The sequence below is a fragment of the Leptonotus elevatus genome, chromosome 9, assembly GCF_054856555.1.
Source record: "Leptonotus elevatus isolate MCC_2025b chromosome 9, RoL_Lele_1.0, whole genome shotgun sequence".
Classification (NCBI taxonomy): domain Eukaryota; kingdom Metazoa; phylum Chordata; class Actinopteri; order Syngnathiformes; family Syngnathidae; genus Leptonotus; species Leptonotus elevatus.
In genome coordinates this window covers 5,870,561-5,889,637 of record NC_141247.1, presented here as the reverse complement: position 1 = coordinate 5,889,637, position 19,077 = coordinate 5,870,561, and the positions used below count along the sequence as shown (strand labels likewise).

General features: G+C 40.7%; 2 protein-coding genes across 2 annotated transcripts; both read left to right on the top strand.

Annotated features, from left to right (window-relative positions):
* Positions 1-131: 131 nt before the first annotated feature.
* med7 (mediator complex subunit 7) lies at positions 132-2,911 on the top strand. Its single transcript, XM_086084963.1, has 2 exons — positions 132-247; positions 1,365-2,911. Exon 2 carries the CDS (start codon positions 1,374-1,376, stop codon positions 2,136-2,138), a length of 765 nt encoding a protein of 254 aa, XP_085941089.1. The 5' UTR covers positions 132-247; positions 1,365-1,373; the 3' UTR covers positions 2,139-2,911.
* Positions 2,912-4,495: 1,584 nt separating this feature from the next.
* Positions 4,496-18,629, top strand: lonrf4 (LON peptidase N-terminal domain and ring finger 4). Its single transcript, XM_086084880.1, has 12 exons — positions 4,496-5,264; positions 6,463-6,581; positions 10,639-10,761; positions 11,841-12,023; positions 12,116-12,242; positions 12,395-12,470; positions 12,592-12,706; positions 14,061-14,182; positions 14,317-14,475; positions 16,137-16,299; positions 16,376-16,525; positions 17,413-18,629. Exons 1-12 carry the CDS (start codon positions 4,967-4,969, stop codon positions 17,560-17,562), a joined length of 1,785 nt encoding a protein of 594 aa, XP_085941006.1. The 5' UTR covers positions 4,496-4,966; the 3' UTR covers positions 17,563-18,629.
* Positions 18,630-19,077: the final 448 nt, after the last annotated feature.

Genomic DNA, 19,077 nt, shown 5'->3' with positions numbered 1-19,077 from the left:
TTGGGTGGGGGTCACGTGTCAATAGCAACAACCAATGTCAGCTTTAAACGTCACGAATAGAGGCTGGCCAATCCAAACGACCAAACAGGATCACGAGGGTTTCTCAGCCAATGGTATCACAACACAATCATTCGCCTATCCGTAGTAGCGCAGGGTAGCAAACGAGCTATCTGTTCGAGTGCTATCCTGTACACTCACATTTCCATCAAAGCGTCACCGTAGTCGGGCCCGAAGAGTCACTTCGGAGGCAAGTAGAACTACTTTAAACTTAGCATTTCTGTCTAGTGAAATATTCTCACATTCATGGTGAAACGTTTTTATGTAGAGGCGATTTTGTGTATGTCGCTGTTAAAGCTAGCTGTGTTTGCTTAACCCGGTACGCAACCGTTCAAACAGTTTGGCGGTTGCATAAATAATATAGCGAATACCATATATGCTGTTGTCAAGAAATTGTAGTTTGTTTGTTTGCTTTTATGTCTAGAGCGGGATACTTTTGGATTGACTACCTTAACCATAACCATGACACGAGCTTGTACATATTAAATGGAGCATAATTTGTACTTGTAGTTCTTGCGCGATTTACGGCAAAATTGCGCTCGGTGGCGAGTTACCATTTACGGCAAAATATCCACTTCGTTTTTCATTCGAATTGAAATCCAATTGTATATATTTTAAATTGTCAACGTTCTCATGTTTGTTCTCTATGATTTACCATAACATCCTCAGGGTTCCATCATTTTCAAGTGACTTTGTCCCATATACATACATACATACATACATACATACATATACACACACTTTATTTGCCTGTCTGCTTGTGCCCCTGCTGCATATGACGTAGCAAGTACGCCGATTGGCTGCCACGATGCCCTGAAAAGTTCACATCAACAAACCACGGCGAAATGGGCATAGGAGCAAAATTGTCGTTTTTTAACACTGCGCTCGTGATGCCGGCCAGCATTTGCGTCTGACCACTCAAATTTCATTGAGGGCAGTACTGTATATGGGAACGCGTTGCTGGAAACATATTTCAATCTTCTCAGGCATTAATCATTTTTTTTAGATGTAGAAAATGAATCATTAATACAGATGTGTAAAATTAGGAAGCGACACTGATAAAATAAAATAAGCTCCTGTATTGGTTTTTGTTTTTATGTAACCTGTATACAGTATATCTAAAAAAAAAATTTGCTTTGCTTCACCTCTATGTATTAAATTGATCTTAAAATAATGTTAGAGGCATGAAAACACCTGTGAATAATAATGTTATGGTTGATGTGCTAAGTTTGTTTTAATGGTAAGGTATTTACTACTTGACACCACCACTTCTTTGTTGACGAGAGCCATTCTTATTCTTGTTTCAGACCACCATCATGGGTGAACCACAGCAGGTTAGCGCCCTGCCTCCTCCACCTATGCAATACATCAAAGAGTACACAGATGAAAATGTCAGCAAGGGCTTTGCTCCCAAACCACCGCCACCCATCCGAGACAGCTACATGATGTTTGGCAACCAGTTCCAGTGTGATGACCTGATCATTCGCCCACTGGAGACCCAAGGCATCGAGAGGCTCCATCCTGTGCAATTTGACCACAAACGTGAGCTTAAGAAGCTGAACATGTCTATTCTGGTGAACTTCCTGGACCTTCTGGACATCCTCATCAAGAGCCCTGGCAGTATAAAGCGAGAAGAAAAGCTGGAGGACTTAAAACTTCTGTTTGTTCACCTGCATCACCTGATAAATGAGTATAGGCCACATCAAGCCCGGGAGACTTTGCGTGTGATGATGGAAGTTCAAAAACGACAGAGACTCGATACAGCAGAGAGATTCCAAAAGCACCTGGAGCGGGTCGTGGAGATGATCCAGGGGTGCCTTGCCTCTCTGCCTGATGACTTACCTCAGTTGGAGGGCACTGACAGCAGTGCTGGTGATGGAACAAGAACTCTGCTAGCTGGGAGCGGTGTCGGGCCGTCTGGGCAAGCCCCAAGGCTGAAAACGAAACCCATGGATGTGGACGAAGCAGGAGCAAGCTGTATGGCAACAGGTGTCCACAACAAGACTACACCTACCATCAAAAAGGACAAAATGTGGGACAAAGATGCAGCCATGTGCAGTATTATTGACAAAATTGCCTAGTATTCGCTCACTATCTACACAGCAGTTTCTCGTTGTGCTAAAAGACACCTTTGGTTTGAGTTGAGTTTATTTAAAAGCTTTGTTTGTATTGCTTTGTGGCCTCAGGAAAGACACTTAGCCATCCATCATCCATCAAATAATCAAACCTGTACAGGACTATGGAGGAAGCAAACTGAAAATTACACAGGAGTAGGGTGGCCAGTTTCTCTTTTTTAATCTAATAAAAATATTTTCAGCTAAAAGAACAGTTGTCTGAACGTCATTACCACACTGAATGATATGGTTATGTTTTATGCCGACTCTGGACATTTGCTCTTGTCTACAGTAATGGAAAAGTCGTTGTGCATGTTTAAAGTCAAACAATGCTCGTCTCAAATTTAGTGTTGTCAAAGTTAAAACGTCAACTCATTGATTAATCACAAAAAAATATCGCATTAGCGCAGATTAATCTCACTATTTTTACTGCAGATGATCCTTTAGCTTGACAGCGGATGGTTATGTTGAAGGTAGCACAGGTAGTGTTTGAGCAATAAACAACTACATGTTTTAAAGGAAAGCATTTAATAAATGTTTGTGTATGACATTCAGAATATTTGTTAATGTCAAAATATTGGGATCATTTTTTTATTTTAAACTATGCAAGTAATTAACTTATTAGAAAAAGAGGAGGTTGAGTGTGCAGTGGATACTTTTTTTTGAAGATGTCATAACATTAAATGTCAAAAGAATTAACACAACAGGTGCTTTTCAAATTTAGCGGGCAAATGTTTATAATCGTGATTAATCAAAATTCTAAGATGTGATTCATCAGATTAAAATGTTTATTGTTCAACAGCTCTATAAATTGTTTTTGGTAGAATCCCTGCTTTGCTGTCATGTTGTTTTTTTACCTATAATGGAAAAAATATATTCTAGGTAGCGCTAATGTTTTAAGAAAAATAACTTCCTCATATATGAAGAAATCCAACTGCCTCCCAGGTGCATTAATATGAAGATGCTGATCTGACAGCATGATTATTGCACAAGGGTTCCTTTGGCTGCCCACAATCAAAGGCCACAGTGTAACACGTCTTCAGCATTGAGTTGACAAGGCTGTTAACCGGTCCACTCTTCACTGGCTCTGCAAAGATGCTGGATTGTTGATCCTAAGCATCCCAAACATGCACAGTGGGTGACTGAGTATTTGAGCCATGCAAGCATTGGGATGTTTTTAGCTTCCAGGAATTGTGAACAGATTCTTGGAACATGGGGCCATGCAGTGTCATGATGCGGTATTATGCTGTCACGTTAGGTGAATGGTTGTGAATAAATGGCACTACATTAGAGCTTCTCATTATGTATTGCAGAGCACTGAAAATGACATGAAATATACCTGTGTTCATTGTCCCATATAGGCTTGCCCATACTATAACTCCATGGCCAACATGGGCCACTTGACTCAAAACTGTGATGTAAGTAAATCACTCACCCATCTGTCATACACACTTATCTGATCAGTACTGTTTATCATTGAAGACAACACCTCCCCGAAGTGCCAGATGCTGTTTGAATGGGATAATTTGCCCACTCAAATCGGTAAGAACAAACTGCAGTAAGGTCGTGACCCCGATGTGAATGACGAGCATGCAGAATGAGCATCCATGATATCTGGTACAACATACAATATGGCCTTTAAAAAAAAAAAAAGCACAGGTTTGATTGATTCTATCAGACTGATAATTTGTTTCCAAACGTGTTTGCAGTTGTGTAGACACTACATCGTCCTGCCTTGTTTTTTCTTCTTGGCAATCTACTGGACGAAAGATAGAAGAAAAAAAAAGTTTTATTTTATTTTGAATAACCTGTCAGTCAGTGTCAATACAGATATTAGAATACAGCACTTTTTCTGATTGTGTAAGTGTCCTGACTACTCATAACAATAATAGATTGTCCACGAGACGAGTTGCACCGCTGATATGCAACAACTTTATCGTTTTTGTAATTATGTATTATCAACGTCTTCCATCCTGACCTTATATGTTATTGTCAATTGAAATTCACGGCACACTGTTAACAATAGGCCAAATCTATCCAGTAATCAGATTCCCCTAGCATCGCCCCCACCCCTGGTATCTTGACTTGGGAATTCCATCCACTGTGTTTCACACATTGTCTGCTTTAGAATTATCTGCAGAATTGACAAAACGCACGCGATTGTGATAACATTCGTCCCTAGGTTTTTGTTATTCCATACATTTTTACCCCCAAATTATGTTATGAAACTCCGGGACTGTGGGTTTCACAACAGGGCTGACGGCGAGCTGCTTGGCCAATCAGCGCGTTCGCTGCTACGTCACGTGATCTTTATTTATGTAACGTAATGGTGTAACACAGTAACCTGGAAATATGCCCTCGTGCGTAGTATCCAACAAAAGAGGGCAATCCACGGACCGAGGAAGCCACAAGAACATTTAACATATTCCTGTTCGTGGAGTCATTGACTGTGTTTGGATCGGTGAGAGGAGCGGCTAACTCAAAAGAAGCTGAGTTTTTTTCTTTACCTGATGGAGAGGGAAACACGTACGTCATGGTTGCTAAATCCTGCATTATTACATTATTAATGTGGACGAATTGTCTCAGAACGCCTACATTAGATAAGCAAAGGCCATAAAAAGCGGCTCAACTTAGCCGAAAAGCTAACGAGGTTAAGTGGGGACGCGTACACCTTTTGCAGTGTTATTCATACAGTGAATGACACACAGCCGAGGAGGAAAGTCTTCCCGTGTGCTAGACTCTAAGGGGAAGACCAGTTCTCGCGCGGGATACTGTGCTGACACACCACCACCACCATGGAGCTGTTGGAATGCCGACTCTGCCTCTTCCCGATATGGGAGCCGGTGACTATAGCCTGCGGTCACACCTTCTGCAGGAGGTGCGCGGGGACCTACCTCCCGTCCAAATGCCCGATTTGTAAAGAGAGGTTAAAACAGAGGGAAATGAGAAACGCCAAGAACAATGTTTTGCTCATCAGTGTCATTGAAAAGTGCTGCCCCGAGGACGCTAAGATTAACTGCCAGTTGCAGGAGAAGCTCCGCGCCAAGCAGTACCAGGAAGCTTTACGCGTCGCCAATGACGCAATACAGCAAGGTAAGGCAAGAAGTACTTAATAAAACTTTTAACTTTTCTTGTGTCATGTTTGGTTTCACTAACAAGGCATCGCCGTTGAAATAGAAATGATTTAAACCGGTGTGTTTGTATTTTTAAGATAAACAGACTGAAACAAACTTGATGCTCGATATTAACCTTTAAATGGTATCGGTGGCCCTATAAAAGCCACATTAAGTAACTGCTGTAAAGATGCTGATGTGATTGATGTTTAAGCAGGACAAGGAGTCAGAATGAAGGGCTGCATCAAAAAATCAGATTGTACAAAATGATATGCCATTTTGCTTGGTTTTGTAATCTACATTCTTGTGAGATGTGCCACAAAATAAATTAACCTGGAACCGAACCATTAAAAAGCAATGATGCAGAGTTGATCGAAATGAACTGACATCTTTCAGCCAAGATTGGGCGGGGGAAAAAAAAAAATTCACAACCTCTTATGCACCAGTGATAAAGTAACTTTCTTCTTTGTTTTGCCTGCTGTTTAGGTCAATGACCAGAGTTTGTAAATCTAGTTAAATACATCTAGTTAAATACATCACAATAGTAATAATTACCCATGGCTTCGATATGAAGCACAGGTTTGGACTGGATCTTATGAACATGTAATGTACCCCACCCCACTCTCTTTCATAATCCTGACTTTTATAAGCAAGAATGTTGGTATGTATGCATAATTGTAATGTATGGGTGGGACCTCTAACAGGAAACAGTATTATGTTAAGTAAAACCCATATGACTGGTATGGCAGCCCTTAAGTAACAGTTGTTCAGTTCAGTATTGTACTATGAGTCTTATTTTGCTGGGGCAGGACAGGTGAACCTGACTTTTTAGTTGACGCATAACATTTTATTGTTGTGTAAATGTTTTTATAACACATGGCATCACTTGTTTGGCACATACAATTGAGCTTGTTATATCACAAGCTCATTATGGAGTCTATATACAGACTCAAATCATGCTTGCAAACAGAATGTGTTGATTTAAAATACAATTTGTAGTTGTTTCATGTTTGAAAATGTATTTGTAACCTCACTGTCTTCACCTGATAAGAAGGAAGCAACACCACATGGCTTAAGATGATGCCCTTATTACAGGTTTTGCATGTCATGCATGTCAAAATAAATGAATAAATATGTGTTTTTTTTCTTCCTTCATTCATCATTCATTTCATCTTTAGTCCCAGAAGACCCAAGTCTGAAGCTGTACAGAGCTGAAGCACACTGTGGCCTGCTGCAATTTTCTGATGCTCTGGCGGACCTCGACTACCTCTGCTGTGTTCGGCCTTTATGGACTGAGGTGGGTTAGATGCAGCAGGAAAATCATCACTCAAAATGTGTATTTGCCGACATGGAGGCCTTGCGAAATCTGATGAAAACCAATAGAAAAAAAAAGCCTTTACAAATATGTTAATGCCTAGTTTTGAGTGACACTGTTAGAGAGTTACAGCATTAGTATTAGTATTATAATTATATAATGATAAATAAAATATAAAATTAAATTATTAATTTTAAATTAACAGTTTAATTATTTTTTTAAAATAAATTATCCATCCAGCCTTTAATTATTAAAATGACTAAATAATTATTAGTATTAGCCTCTATGTAGCTGGATGAGGTAGCCACAATTTTCAAATCAAAATACTTCTCAGTATGATGAAATGCAGTGCAAAAAGTACCACCCTTAATAATAATGTTACCATTAATGATAAATGCATAGTGGTGCCTTGAGATATGAGTGACTCAACGCATACGTTTTTGGAGATAGAATGCATTGTTTTTCGACCAATATTTTTGCTTTGACTTGCTCGCGCAGACTTGAGATTCAAGTGTTGATGTTGGTAGTGAACTCAACTCACTTTACAATAAGCAGCACTTTGGACTAGGGCTGGGCAATAAATCAAATTAATTCTATATATCGTCATTTAAAAAATCGGATTGTTGAAAATTTGCTAAATCGTGAAATCAAATTTTGTCTTTTGGATTATTAAAAGCTGTTGTTCTTATGTTGTGTTACATTCAAATGTTTTTGTAAGTTGTAATTTTGCTTAAGTGGCAGAATGCAGGATGTGTGCTTTACAAGACATGTTTACAATAGCTACCAACTACTTAATTGTGGCATTTAAGAAAAAAACTATGAATGTTAAGTTTATGTTCAAACAAATTTAGAATCAGTATACCTTTGTACAGTGTACATTTTGCACAGGAGTTATTTTTGAATAAATGAAACCTTTAAATAAACGTTTATTGGGTTTATTAGATTAAAATCGATTGAAATCGTAATCGTCCTAAATGTCTGTAAAAATCGAGATTTTATATTTTGGGCCATATCGCCCAGCCCTACTTTGGACAATAGTGAGCTATTTTTCAAAAAAAGAGGCTTCAAGCTGTTTATTGTTACTCTCAGTTTAAATTTACTGTCATACTAAACATTAAATTAAGAATGACATCTTGTGTATTTAAAACAATCACATAACATAGCCTTTCAGGCAACTATCTTAAACATCTATGTTGTGGCGCTATAACCCTTCAAGCATTGGATTGGTCACGAACAGTGCAGCAACATATGTAGATAAACAAGATAACAGCTACTCACAGGCATATATTCTTTCTCCTCTGTGAAGAATGACTAATATGAGTACTGTACTGATAAGTAGTGATGGCAAAATGAAGCTTCATGAAGCACTTGTAATATTTTTTGACTCCTCTAGATGCCACTCTTTTTTTTTTTCTTTTTTTTTTCATTCGGAAATGTCATCATCATTGCTCTTTTTTTAAATTTTTTATATATATATATATATATATATTTTTTTTTTTGTGTGTGTGTGGGTGAGTATGTGTATGTGCGTGCGTGCGTGCGTGCGTGCGTGTATTTGTTAGCTCACCAGAAAACCTATTAGAAAAAATCTCATAACGTTCACCTAAACCGAACACCAGCAGACCCGAGGGGACCAAAGAAAACCAAGGAAGGTGAAATCCAGCACCGACCAGACACCCCCCACCAGAACTCCTCCCCAGCCCAAGAAACATCCAGACCCCAACAAATCCAAAAAACATAAAATCAGGGAAGGCCTCAAGAGACCAAAGGAGAGACCGAGAAAAGGAAGGAAGGACAGACGAAGCCGCGTGAGATCCGCAGACACCAGCCTCCACCGATTCAATAACCTGAGGAGGAAACAGATTGTGTCTGAGTTTCGGTAGATGCTGGTGTGGTGGATCTGGCATGCATGAAAATCTCCACCAAAGAAGGGAGCCGTCGACCCCCGCCGGAACAGAGCAAGCGCAACACCTCAGGGCCCCCCAGGCCGCGGCAGCGCCAAAGGACGACCCCCGGGCCCCGCCAGGGCCACCGGCCGGAGAGCAAACCCAGGAGCAGGAGCGCCCCCCGCCCCAACACGGCCCGCGCCCCCGGCCCAACGCAGCAGGACGGGGCACTGCAGGCCCACCAGGCACCCCACCGGCCCCCAACCCCCGCACCCCCCACAACCCCCCGCCCCCCATCCACCCCCGCCACCCACCCCAACCCAGCCCCAGCCGCCCACAATCCCCCAGACACCCCCCACCCCCATCACCCCTCCACCCCGCAACCCCCCCCCCCCCCAACAAAGCCGCCCCCACCCCGACCAACCGGCAGCCCCCCAACCCCGACCCCCAGCCCCCGGGGACCACCCGCACCCAGGCACCGGCGCCGAAGAGGGGCCGGACAGCGGAGCGGAGAGGGCAGCCGCGCCCACCCCACCCCCCGCCGTGTGGAAGGACGGAACACCGGGGGCAGTAGCGGGGGAAGGCCCCGGTCGTCACCCCAGCGTTCTTTGTGAAAATTAACCCCTGTTACTGAGTCCGCCAGCTCGCCGACTGGCGAACTCTACCCCTAAACCGTGAATGTGACCCCACCCAGTGTATATACAAGTGTGTGTGTGTGGTGCATTAAAATTAGGAGCAGGTGAACCGGAGCCGATGGAAATGATATTCCCACGCTCCGATCCACCCGCCACCCAAGCATGTTACTGAGTGTATGTGGTGCATTAAAAAAAATAGATAGGGCGGGGGGGGGGGGGGGGGGGGTTACACGGACAGGGGACCGCAGCACTGCTCTATACTGCGGCCCCCAACCGATGGCACCCCCACAAGCCCCCCCCCCCCCCACACGCAAGTTGTGTGGTGTATTAAAATTGGAGGGGAGTTGTAGGGTGAAGACGGTGTTTCCACCCTACCCCACCCCCCAAAGTGTGTTATGTGCCCTATATGTCTATAAAAGTGTATTGTGCAAACCTAGTGTAGTGAGTTAAGAGGAGTGACCAGCGGGGCCCTCCCCAACCGGGCGGGGGCAGGAGGCGCACCGGCCCACCAAGCCCCCACCCACCCCACCAGGACCCCGGCGGGCATATGGGACCCGTCCGGCGGGGCGATAGGGCTCGCCCCCTGGATACTGGGTCCCGCCCGAGGTGCCAGGACGCCCACTGGAGCGGGGCGGGCACGACACCAAACCCCAGCCACCCCCGCCGGCCCCCGTAGCACCGAGACCCGGGCCATGGATGGAGCCCCCGGACTCTAGATGCCACTCTTGGTTGAAAGATGCAGTGGAAATGTAATCAATTTCCTTTGCACTAGCCTTTATATTTAAATCAAGAGCACCATCTAGGGGAGTCAAAAAATATTACAAGGGCTTCATGAAGCTTCATTTTGCCATCACTACTGATGAGTCAATGAGCAGTACAATATGTCTATCTGTCTGTCTTATACTGCTCTCTTCTGGCCAAGGCGGGCTCACCTGAAAGAGCAGCATAATGGCATTTAAATCGATGTAGTACGTAAAAAAAATAATTCTATTTATTTATATCGTTACTGTGTGTTTTATTTCCATTCATTTCAATTGTTAAATATGACTTGAGTTACGAGTGTGGTCACGGAATTAATTGAACTTCTATCTCAAATCACCCCTATATTTAAATTAAAACTTTGTGTAATTATCTTTGTAAATGCATCCAGGTTAATATACTGTAGCTCGTGTTATGGATCTCACTAGATTTTGCAGATATGTTCCAAATTTTGTTATTACTGCATCTTTGTTCTCTCAAAAAGAAGACATTGTCTTGTTTATTGAACTCTAGTTGCTCAACTACATTCTTATGATACTGTTATTTTCTTATGCCACTGGCTAATACCACGCAAACACCTACTTCTACCACAACCTCACATAATCACCATGTTTGTAGTGGGGATAAATGTTTTGTGTAATCCATCTTTTTTTTTTTTAACTGTTGAATCATGTAATTTCCTTACAGTGAGAACCTGTCATACATAATCGACTTATTTGAGTAGTAGTGCGCTGACCATGCTCCTTTATCTACACACAGGGCTTCTTTCGTAAAGGGAACATACTGTTGGAAATGGCTCAGCAGACAGAATCCCTCATCCAGTTTCATCATTGCCTCAAACTGCAAGCTGACTTTGTTCCTGCTAAGAATCAGATCAAGAAGGTTGTTCACACCACCCCGACTGTGTGCTGTAAAGTAGAACACATTTAAGAACATTTGCCTTGTTAAATGGCAATTCATAAGTTGCATAATGCTGAACACTTCATGTTTAAACTACTAAATGGGCCTGTTTGAGGAGTATCTTCAGTTTAGTTGATAGCAGATCAGTCAATAGTCAGTATTGAACCAACATCCTTTTACTCCCTGCCTTGTAGCCAAGATTTAGATAGTTATTTGCATTTGTGTGTAATTTTGTGGACCTAATATATTAGCGCTCAGACTTGCACCAATATTACACCTTCGCTATACTTATTGACATTAGCCACCAAATGACCGAATCGACCTCAATGGTTTAGTCAATGTACTTTTGCCAAACAACACTTCATAATTTAACAAAAGAAGAAGTAGTGCACTTATATAGCGCTTAATCTTGATCATATGTTTATAAAGCCATATTCACTTATCTTATTCAAACGTACTACAAACATATCGGAGTGTAGCATATGCCGGCTGGCACTTTGACACAGCTTATCAACACACGGAAAGGTTAACCTTTTTAGTTTAAAGTAACTTACTTTTCCTGGCCAACGACAGAAGAAAGGATGTTTTTTTCCCTCTACGATGCTACTAACCTCATCCTAGCTAGTGCTGACCTATTTCATCTCTCAGGTCCGGCATCCAAGTTTGATAACTCCCTTTTGTTTGTTGCTAGCATAGCGGCAGCAGGCCATCCGCGAGGAGTTAGCCGGTCAAATATTCCCATTGCTATGACGGTGTTAGTCGTAGCCGGGGGCTAGGAACCAGATTGAGGCATGAGCCGTCCCCAAAAAAATGGTCACATAACTACTTCTGGGCATTTGCTTGATTGTAGTGTGTATGTAGCTTTCACGCATTTGCACTATAGAGGACAATGTGCTATGACACAAAATTCTGATTCAGCGTACCTTTTCAACGACCAATCCGCTACTCAGTTCAAGTTGCCACCGATTTGGGCGCAACCCAAGGTGGTGTATTTTATCGTACACTTTTTCTGTGTTGTCCTATCACAAAAAATTGTGATAATATATGGGTTAAAATTGCAGATCCTTGAGGCGGAGGGCATCTCAGTGCCAGAGGAAGTCTCCTGCATTATCCAGGTGTTGGCTGATTACTTGAAGGCTTCCTACCCTATTACAAGCCTCAGTGGCACCCAGGTAACACACCCTGAGGCCCTCAAACATCCACATGGCGATGCAGTGGGCAAAGAGAGGAGAGACGCGTACCAGGTGCGTACTCCAGACGGGGTGAGGAGAAGAATGCTTGCATGGTGGGAGGTGTTTGCTGGAAATCTTCAAGTTGTAAAACTGTGTTTCTTTAGAGCTCTAAAGTGAATCACGACACCAGCACTGAGTGCTGCCTCAGCCTCTGCCAAGCTGTCTCCTTCCTGCCAGCCAGTGAAGACGATGAGGAGATGATGACAAGAAAGGAGGATGTGAATGGCAGAGGTACGGTGACAAACTACAATAAACACTGATGTTCTCAATAATCATCTTTATAATCACAAGTCATTGTTTTCTGTTCCAACACATTCAGTCTATTGTATATTTTTGATCAAATATTTCATGTTTCTTCATGCATAAAATTGCTTTCATCTAAGGTGCCAGTTTACACTTCAGAGATAAAACTCTGAGCGTACTCACTGTGTCAGACTTTGAGTGCCCTCTTTGCATCAGGTCAGTGTCCTGTTCTCTCACAACAACATTACTAGAGTACCCTCCATGGTTGTCTGTCAAGTAGATAATAACCCTAACGACATTGTGTTTTGATGATTTCATATATTTATACATTTTTAAGGTTGTTTCATGAGCCAGTTACCACGCCATGTGGTCACACTTTCTGTAAAAACTGCATAGAGAGGAGTCTGGACCACAACCTCCGCTGTCCACTCTGCAAGCAGCCACTACAAGAGGTAGTAGCCATTGTTTACCAGGACTGGACAAAATTCAGAATTGAATTGAGAGAATATTCCCTAAATTCCAATTCAATTGTTGAATTTGAGTTTGAATTGAGGTGGCAAACGGGAAGCACAATTGCAGGAAGTAGAATTGGAATTCAAAGAAATTATGGGAAATTTGAATTCAATTAAATTGATTTTAATGTGTATAGCGGAATTTATCACTTTTTTTTTTTTTTTTGCAACTGCCACCTCTGGCCTAAAGCGTAACTGCAGCCTCTTGTCAAGCCTGTGCATGGTGCACATGTGAGTGTGTGAGCTTGAATATTAGTTATATTATTGGTTTTTTTTTTAAACGTTTTTTTTTTGTGTGAGTGTGAGCTGGAGTTTGGGTAGTTCTCAAAGCCAGCCTCTTGTTTTTTTTCAGTTTCCATCCCTATTGTGTCATAAGTGCTAGCTCGCACAACACTGAATGTCCGCGGGGTCGATCATGATTGTCACCCTCCACCTCCCCACCCTTCAGAAACTGTGGGGTGTTCGAAGGGAAGATACAAGCTAGTCACAGTTAAAAAGTCAGGGCTCTCTGTACTCAGCTGGGCATTGTTGGAACATGCATGATGTACAAAAATCTTTAATCTCCGCAATGCATCTTTAACAATGAAGATTTTGTTGTGGAATTTTCAGTAGTTAGGTGAGATGTATAAAACAGTCTGGAAAACAACTTGTCTTTTGGGTTTCTTTATATTTGAAGCTTCAAATTTACGCCAGTCTAACAGAGCAGTCTACAAGATAGTGAGTGATCTGTGAGAGAATGCGCAGTAAGAATCATGGGAAGATTCTTTATGCTGCCTGGTTAGGGTTTTTTGGGAGGAAAAAGGGACGGTCAGCTAGAAAGGAAAGCAAGCAGTCTGTTCCGAGCAGGCTTATCAGTCAAGGTCACTTCGATGTTGCTTCATGTACAAGAAGTGAAAAGCCCATTGTTAAAGAAAATACAGGTGTCCTCAATACAGTGTAAACTTATGTTAATGCGTGCTAAATAATTATTTTTCATAACAATTTACAGAATATATTCATACAAATACTTTGTATTGTTGTCAGAACTTTATGTACACAATACTTAATTATAAGTGAATTGCTTTTTATTAACGTTAAAAACCTACTCGGATAACACAGATCATTCAAATTGTAAAAACTTTGCAATTGTTTGCACAGCACTTCATTTCCCAGAAATCTTTAAAATGGCTACCCAAACATTTTGTTCGGAGCACACAAGTGAAATTCTCACCGTTTTATTTTACGTTCATTTTTTGACAGCATTGAGATCTAAACATGGCTATAAATCTCCTTCTCCTCCTTTGTTTATTTGCAGTACTTGAAAAATAGGAAGTACAACGTCACAGTTGTGGTTCTGGATATCATGGACGGCCTTTTCCCCTCACAGTTGGCTGAAAGGAAACAAATACACGAGGCAGAGATGGCAGAACTGTCAAAGTAGGTGCCATGGAAGGAAAACTCGTAAAATCATTTATTGTAATCTACATTGTGGATTGATTCCGGATTCCAATTCACTTGTGATGTTATCATGTTATTGTTGCCTGTCTCTTTATCTGTCTTCTCTTCTACAGCCTCACAAAGGACATCCCTATATTTGTTTGCACCGTGGCCTACCCTGGTGTGCCATGCCCCTTGCACATCTTTGAGCCTCGATACCGACTGATGATGCGTCGCTGTATGGAAACGGGAACTAAGAAGTTTGGCATGTGCAGTTACGAACATGGGAAAGGGTACGCCAAACACACAAATTTAATATTTGAACCATAACATTGAACCGCATTTTTATTTGACTTTTTCCTCGCACTAAAGCACAACAATTGATGCCTGGCAATGATATGCAAGCAGACAGCACAAACACATCAAACCAGTCATATGTGACTCAGAGGGGGTGAAAAATAACAGCAGGCTAACCAGTCTGCTGAGAGATCTGCCATGCTTTCGCATTTCCCACCAATATTTCCCCGAGTTTTACTTTGCTTGCAAGAATGAAAATGGAATTGTAATCTGAAACATAAACAAGTGACAATTTTACATTTTTTATATATTTTTTTCTAGCTGTATCTTATATTGTGGCTATAATACTGCATGGAGGTTCAGTCGCTCAACAAGAGAATTGTAATGCACTCTTAATCATTACATTTTGAAAGGCAAGACTCATTTGGTCTTTAGTGACCTAATATCAGTATCATACATTCACTGCATTGCACTAACATGATCCATGTGATAAAAATGTACTTACTTTACGTCATGTCAAATGCAATGACTGATCTAAAAATGGCCACAGCATAATTTCAATTTCAATAGGTAGATTCTTGAGAATATTTCATGTTTCTTATTTCTTCCACCTAGTAATGGCAAATCAAACTTTTACCTGCTCATGTTCACTGATGTTGTGTAAAAGGCGGAATACACCCTTTAGACTGGTTGCCAGTATTTCCCTGGGCACACACAGTATACACAAACAGATATTCACACCTACAGGCAATTAAGAATCCACTTGTTTATTTTTAGACTGTGGGAGGAACATGACACAAGCATTAGGAGTCTGTGCAAACACACAATATACTCCTTTCAAACTGATCTGTTTTAACAGCTGTTTTTCAATCATCCCATTGTTGTGTTTGGTTCAAGTTGTGCAACCCTAAATGTTCATTTGGTTTCACACTTGCATAACCCAGCGCTATCTTACTAATATAATGTCTGGATCAGAGGTCAGGCAAAGTGATGTTTTTTACGTTTAAACATTTTCTTGTTTCGTACCAAAAAAATAAATGATCGTTCTACTGCACAGAGCACATGCTGCACTCCAACTTCAAGTTTTTGCCAACATAAATAGATAAACAATAAATAAATAAATATTATTATAAATTTTGTTTGGTCCAAAATAAATTTTACATAATTATAATGTGTGTTTTTTTTAAATTGGGCTTAATATTTTTAAATGCTTAAATGTTTTCTTGTCTTGTACCAAAAAATAAATAATCGTTTGAATAGTTGTGATTTCAATTATTGCTAAAATATCGAACAGCCCTAACTGGTTGCCAGCGTGCCCATATTTGGAAGCGTTGACGTAAAGCCCACCAGGACATAAAAACTGAGATTTTGACTAGATCTAGCTTTCGTTGCTGCAACATAGCAGCAGTGACGTCACAACTCCGCCACTCTTAATAGAAAATTTTCCAATTTGAGGCGTCTTGCCGTTGCATCAAGATGACTGTGTTGCTCCGTGCTGCCCAGCAACACTCTATTCTGTGGTCCCTGCCCCTCACCACATACACAATGAATGTTTTGTTTTGAGAAGTTTAAAAAGTGGTTCGCAAAACCTTTTTTGCCGGGCTCCACATTTTGTCACAGGAAAGTTGACACAATTGGTGAATTTGTGTTTCCCAAGGTTTGCAGACTATGGCTGCATGCTGGAGATCCTTAGCCTGGAGCTACTGCCTGATGGACGTTCCTATGTAGACAGTGTGGGTTACAACAGGTTCAGAGTCTTAAAACGAGGCCTAAGGGATGGCTACCACACTGCTGATATTGAATATCTGGAGGATATCAAGGTATGATTTGCTCAAAGAGTTCCTGTTTTCTGTTGAGAGTAATTGGATCAACTAAATGGCTTCCACCTTTCTACAGGTAGAAGGGAGTGAATTGGAACTCCTGCAGCGTCTCCATGACAGTGTCTATCAACAGGCTCAGGACTGGTACCAGCGCCTTGGCAGCCGTATGAGAGAACAGATCAACAAGCAGTATGGCATCATGCCCGGTATTGAAGAGAACATTCAGGTAGGGGCTTTTAACATAAATGTCAATTTACATTCATTGTACCAATCCATATTGAATTACTGTGTAGACAAAAAAGTTTGTCTTTTGTAAGATAGTGTTTTCTAAGTATTCAATTGGAAGTCAAACAAAAACATTTCTTATTTTGTATGCGCTTCCCTCACTAGTCTAAACACAGCATTCTGATTAATGATTGCCTTTGTGGAATACTAATTAAGCAGCAAAATCCACAAGTTTTTATCCATCTTAGGGAGTGGCCATTTTGCCACTTGCTGTTGACTCGAAACGACATCACAGTTGCTCAGGTAACGACTAATCAAGGCTCATCTGAGTTTGGTCATGTGACGTTTGCAAACTGAGTCTGAGCTGCGATGTCATTTTCAGTCGACATCAGGTGGCAAAATGGTCGCCCCTGAGATGATTAAAAATGGGTAGATTTTGCTCCTTTACTCGAATTCCACAAATGCAAAATTAATCAGAATTCCGTGTTTAGATTAGTTGGGCTGCATAGAGCATATTGTATTGTAAAAAATATTTTTGGGTTGCAAATACAATACAAATACATAAGCAAATACATTGAAATACGGGCTGTTCCTGCTGTTCTTGCCTTAGCCTCTTGGGAGCAATGTTGTGCTATTCATGCATGGTTACACCCTTACGTGAAAATAAAAATATTACAAGGAAGAAAGTTATGAATATATTCCCTTTTTTGAGTATTACTGTACTACATGTCTGTATGAGTCACTCGGCATAATTGTAATTGTTTAGATCTTTTGGTATGGCTCATGAATAGTCATTAGTATTTGACGGCTGTATCTTTTCACCCCAGGTTATATACACTATGTGCAATTTTCTTAAATGTCAGCTAATGTATTTATTATGTTTTCCAGGCCTCATCCAACGGTCCAGCTTGGTGCTGGTGGCTGCTGTCTGTCCTCCAGCTGGATCCTGCTTATCAAACCACAGTCCTCTCCCTCTCTTTACTTAAAGACCGGCTAGGTCACCTACGCCTCATCCTTGAGTACTTCTCTCAGAGCTAAACGCAGCATTGTGGTGGAATTTCTGAGATAAAAGGCTGAGGGTCAAATTTTTTGTATGTACATACATAACACTTGAGTGAAGCTTAGCTCACAGAGTTCTTTGCATCACAATTTTTGGGCTCATCTACTCTGAAATACAAAGGGACTGTTTTTCATGTCACACCTCCAAATCAAATCATGGTCAAAACTATGAATACTAATTTATAACAAAACTTTAAAGGAGTTAGCTGGGTTTTGTACCTAGCTAATTCTCTATATCTTTTTTTTAATAAATATGATAAAAATCACGAGTGTCACAACACACACTTTTGCCACATTCTTGTCTCACTCCCAGGTAAAACAGCCATTCAGCAAATGAAATGTTAACTCAAAATATACCCGTGGTATGAATAATTTGTGGTTTGCACTGCACATATGTACAGTAGACACTAGTGCAATTAACCATGCAGAATGTTAAAACAAAATATGTTGCTGGTTACTCTCCAGTTTTCACACAAAAGCTGGTAAATAAAGTTTGAAAGTCATGAACTACAGTTTCAAATCACAATTGAAATGACTGAAATTTATAATATTGTAATAATGTCACATACATGATGAGTAATTTCTGATTTATAAAATAAACAAATATTCATTTTTAGGACTATAATTAACTTATTTTAATAATCAGATTAAAAAAGTATGTTTTAATTTCCATCTCTTAATTCTAAAACGGAACATTATTTCAAATTAACAGTACAGAAAATTCACTTACTGGTACTTGTTTGGTCTGTAACATCAATCAGCAAAAAATGTGGATCATTGTTTTCCAAAAGCAATTGTTTTTTCTCGATTATGCTTTTATGAGCATTTGGAAAATTTTACATTTAAAAATTATTTAAATGATTAATAGATTATCAAAAGTTGTCAATTCATTTGATAATTGATTAGTTGCAGATTAATTGTTGCACCTCTAATTCATTTATTGGCTTTGTAGACTATTTTCCCCATGCTCTTGTTGACCTCTTTCTTGTATTCTCTTATCCATGGCAGCCATTTGCTATGGCTCGTTTTTATACTTTTGAATATAATTTTTTTTTTACCCTGTTTCGTATTAGTGAATGTCGCAATAAGAATTTGTGTGTTCTGTGTAAACTTGCACCTACTTGAAGGCAATGTTGTTTTTAATGAAAGCCAACAGACCAGGTTGCTAACTTGATTTGTGGTGGATAATTATGAAATTGTTTCAGCATCTGGATTTGACAACCTTCATTTTTGTGCATGCATTGCCAGTGGAAAGTCAAGCACAAGTGTCATGTGTCTGTGTCTGTACAAAGGATTCATGTTTGTATGTTTTCAGTGCCTGTAAACAGTTTTGTTTTATTATGATGATAAGGTCATCATGTCAGCTCCATCTATCTAGGCTGCTCAGCGTCATGCACTGAGGGAAAACTGCTTAATGAAATGGCCGTGGTCAGGGATAATTCCCCACTGTGGTCCTCTACAATAACACCTATTTGGCCCAAACAGTGTCCCAGC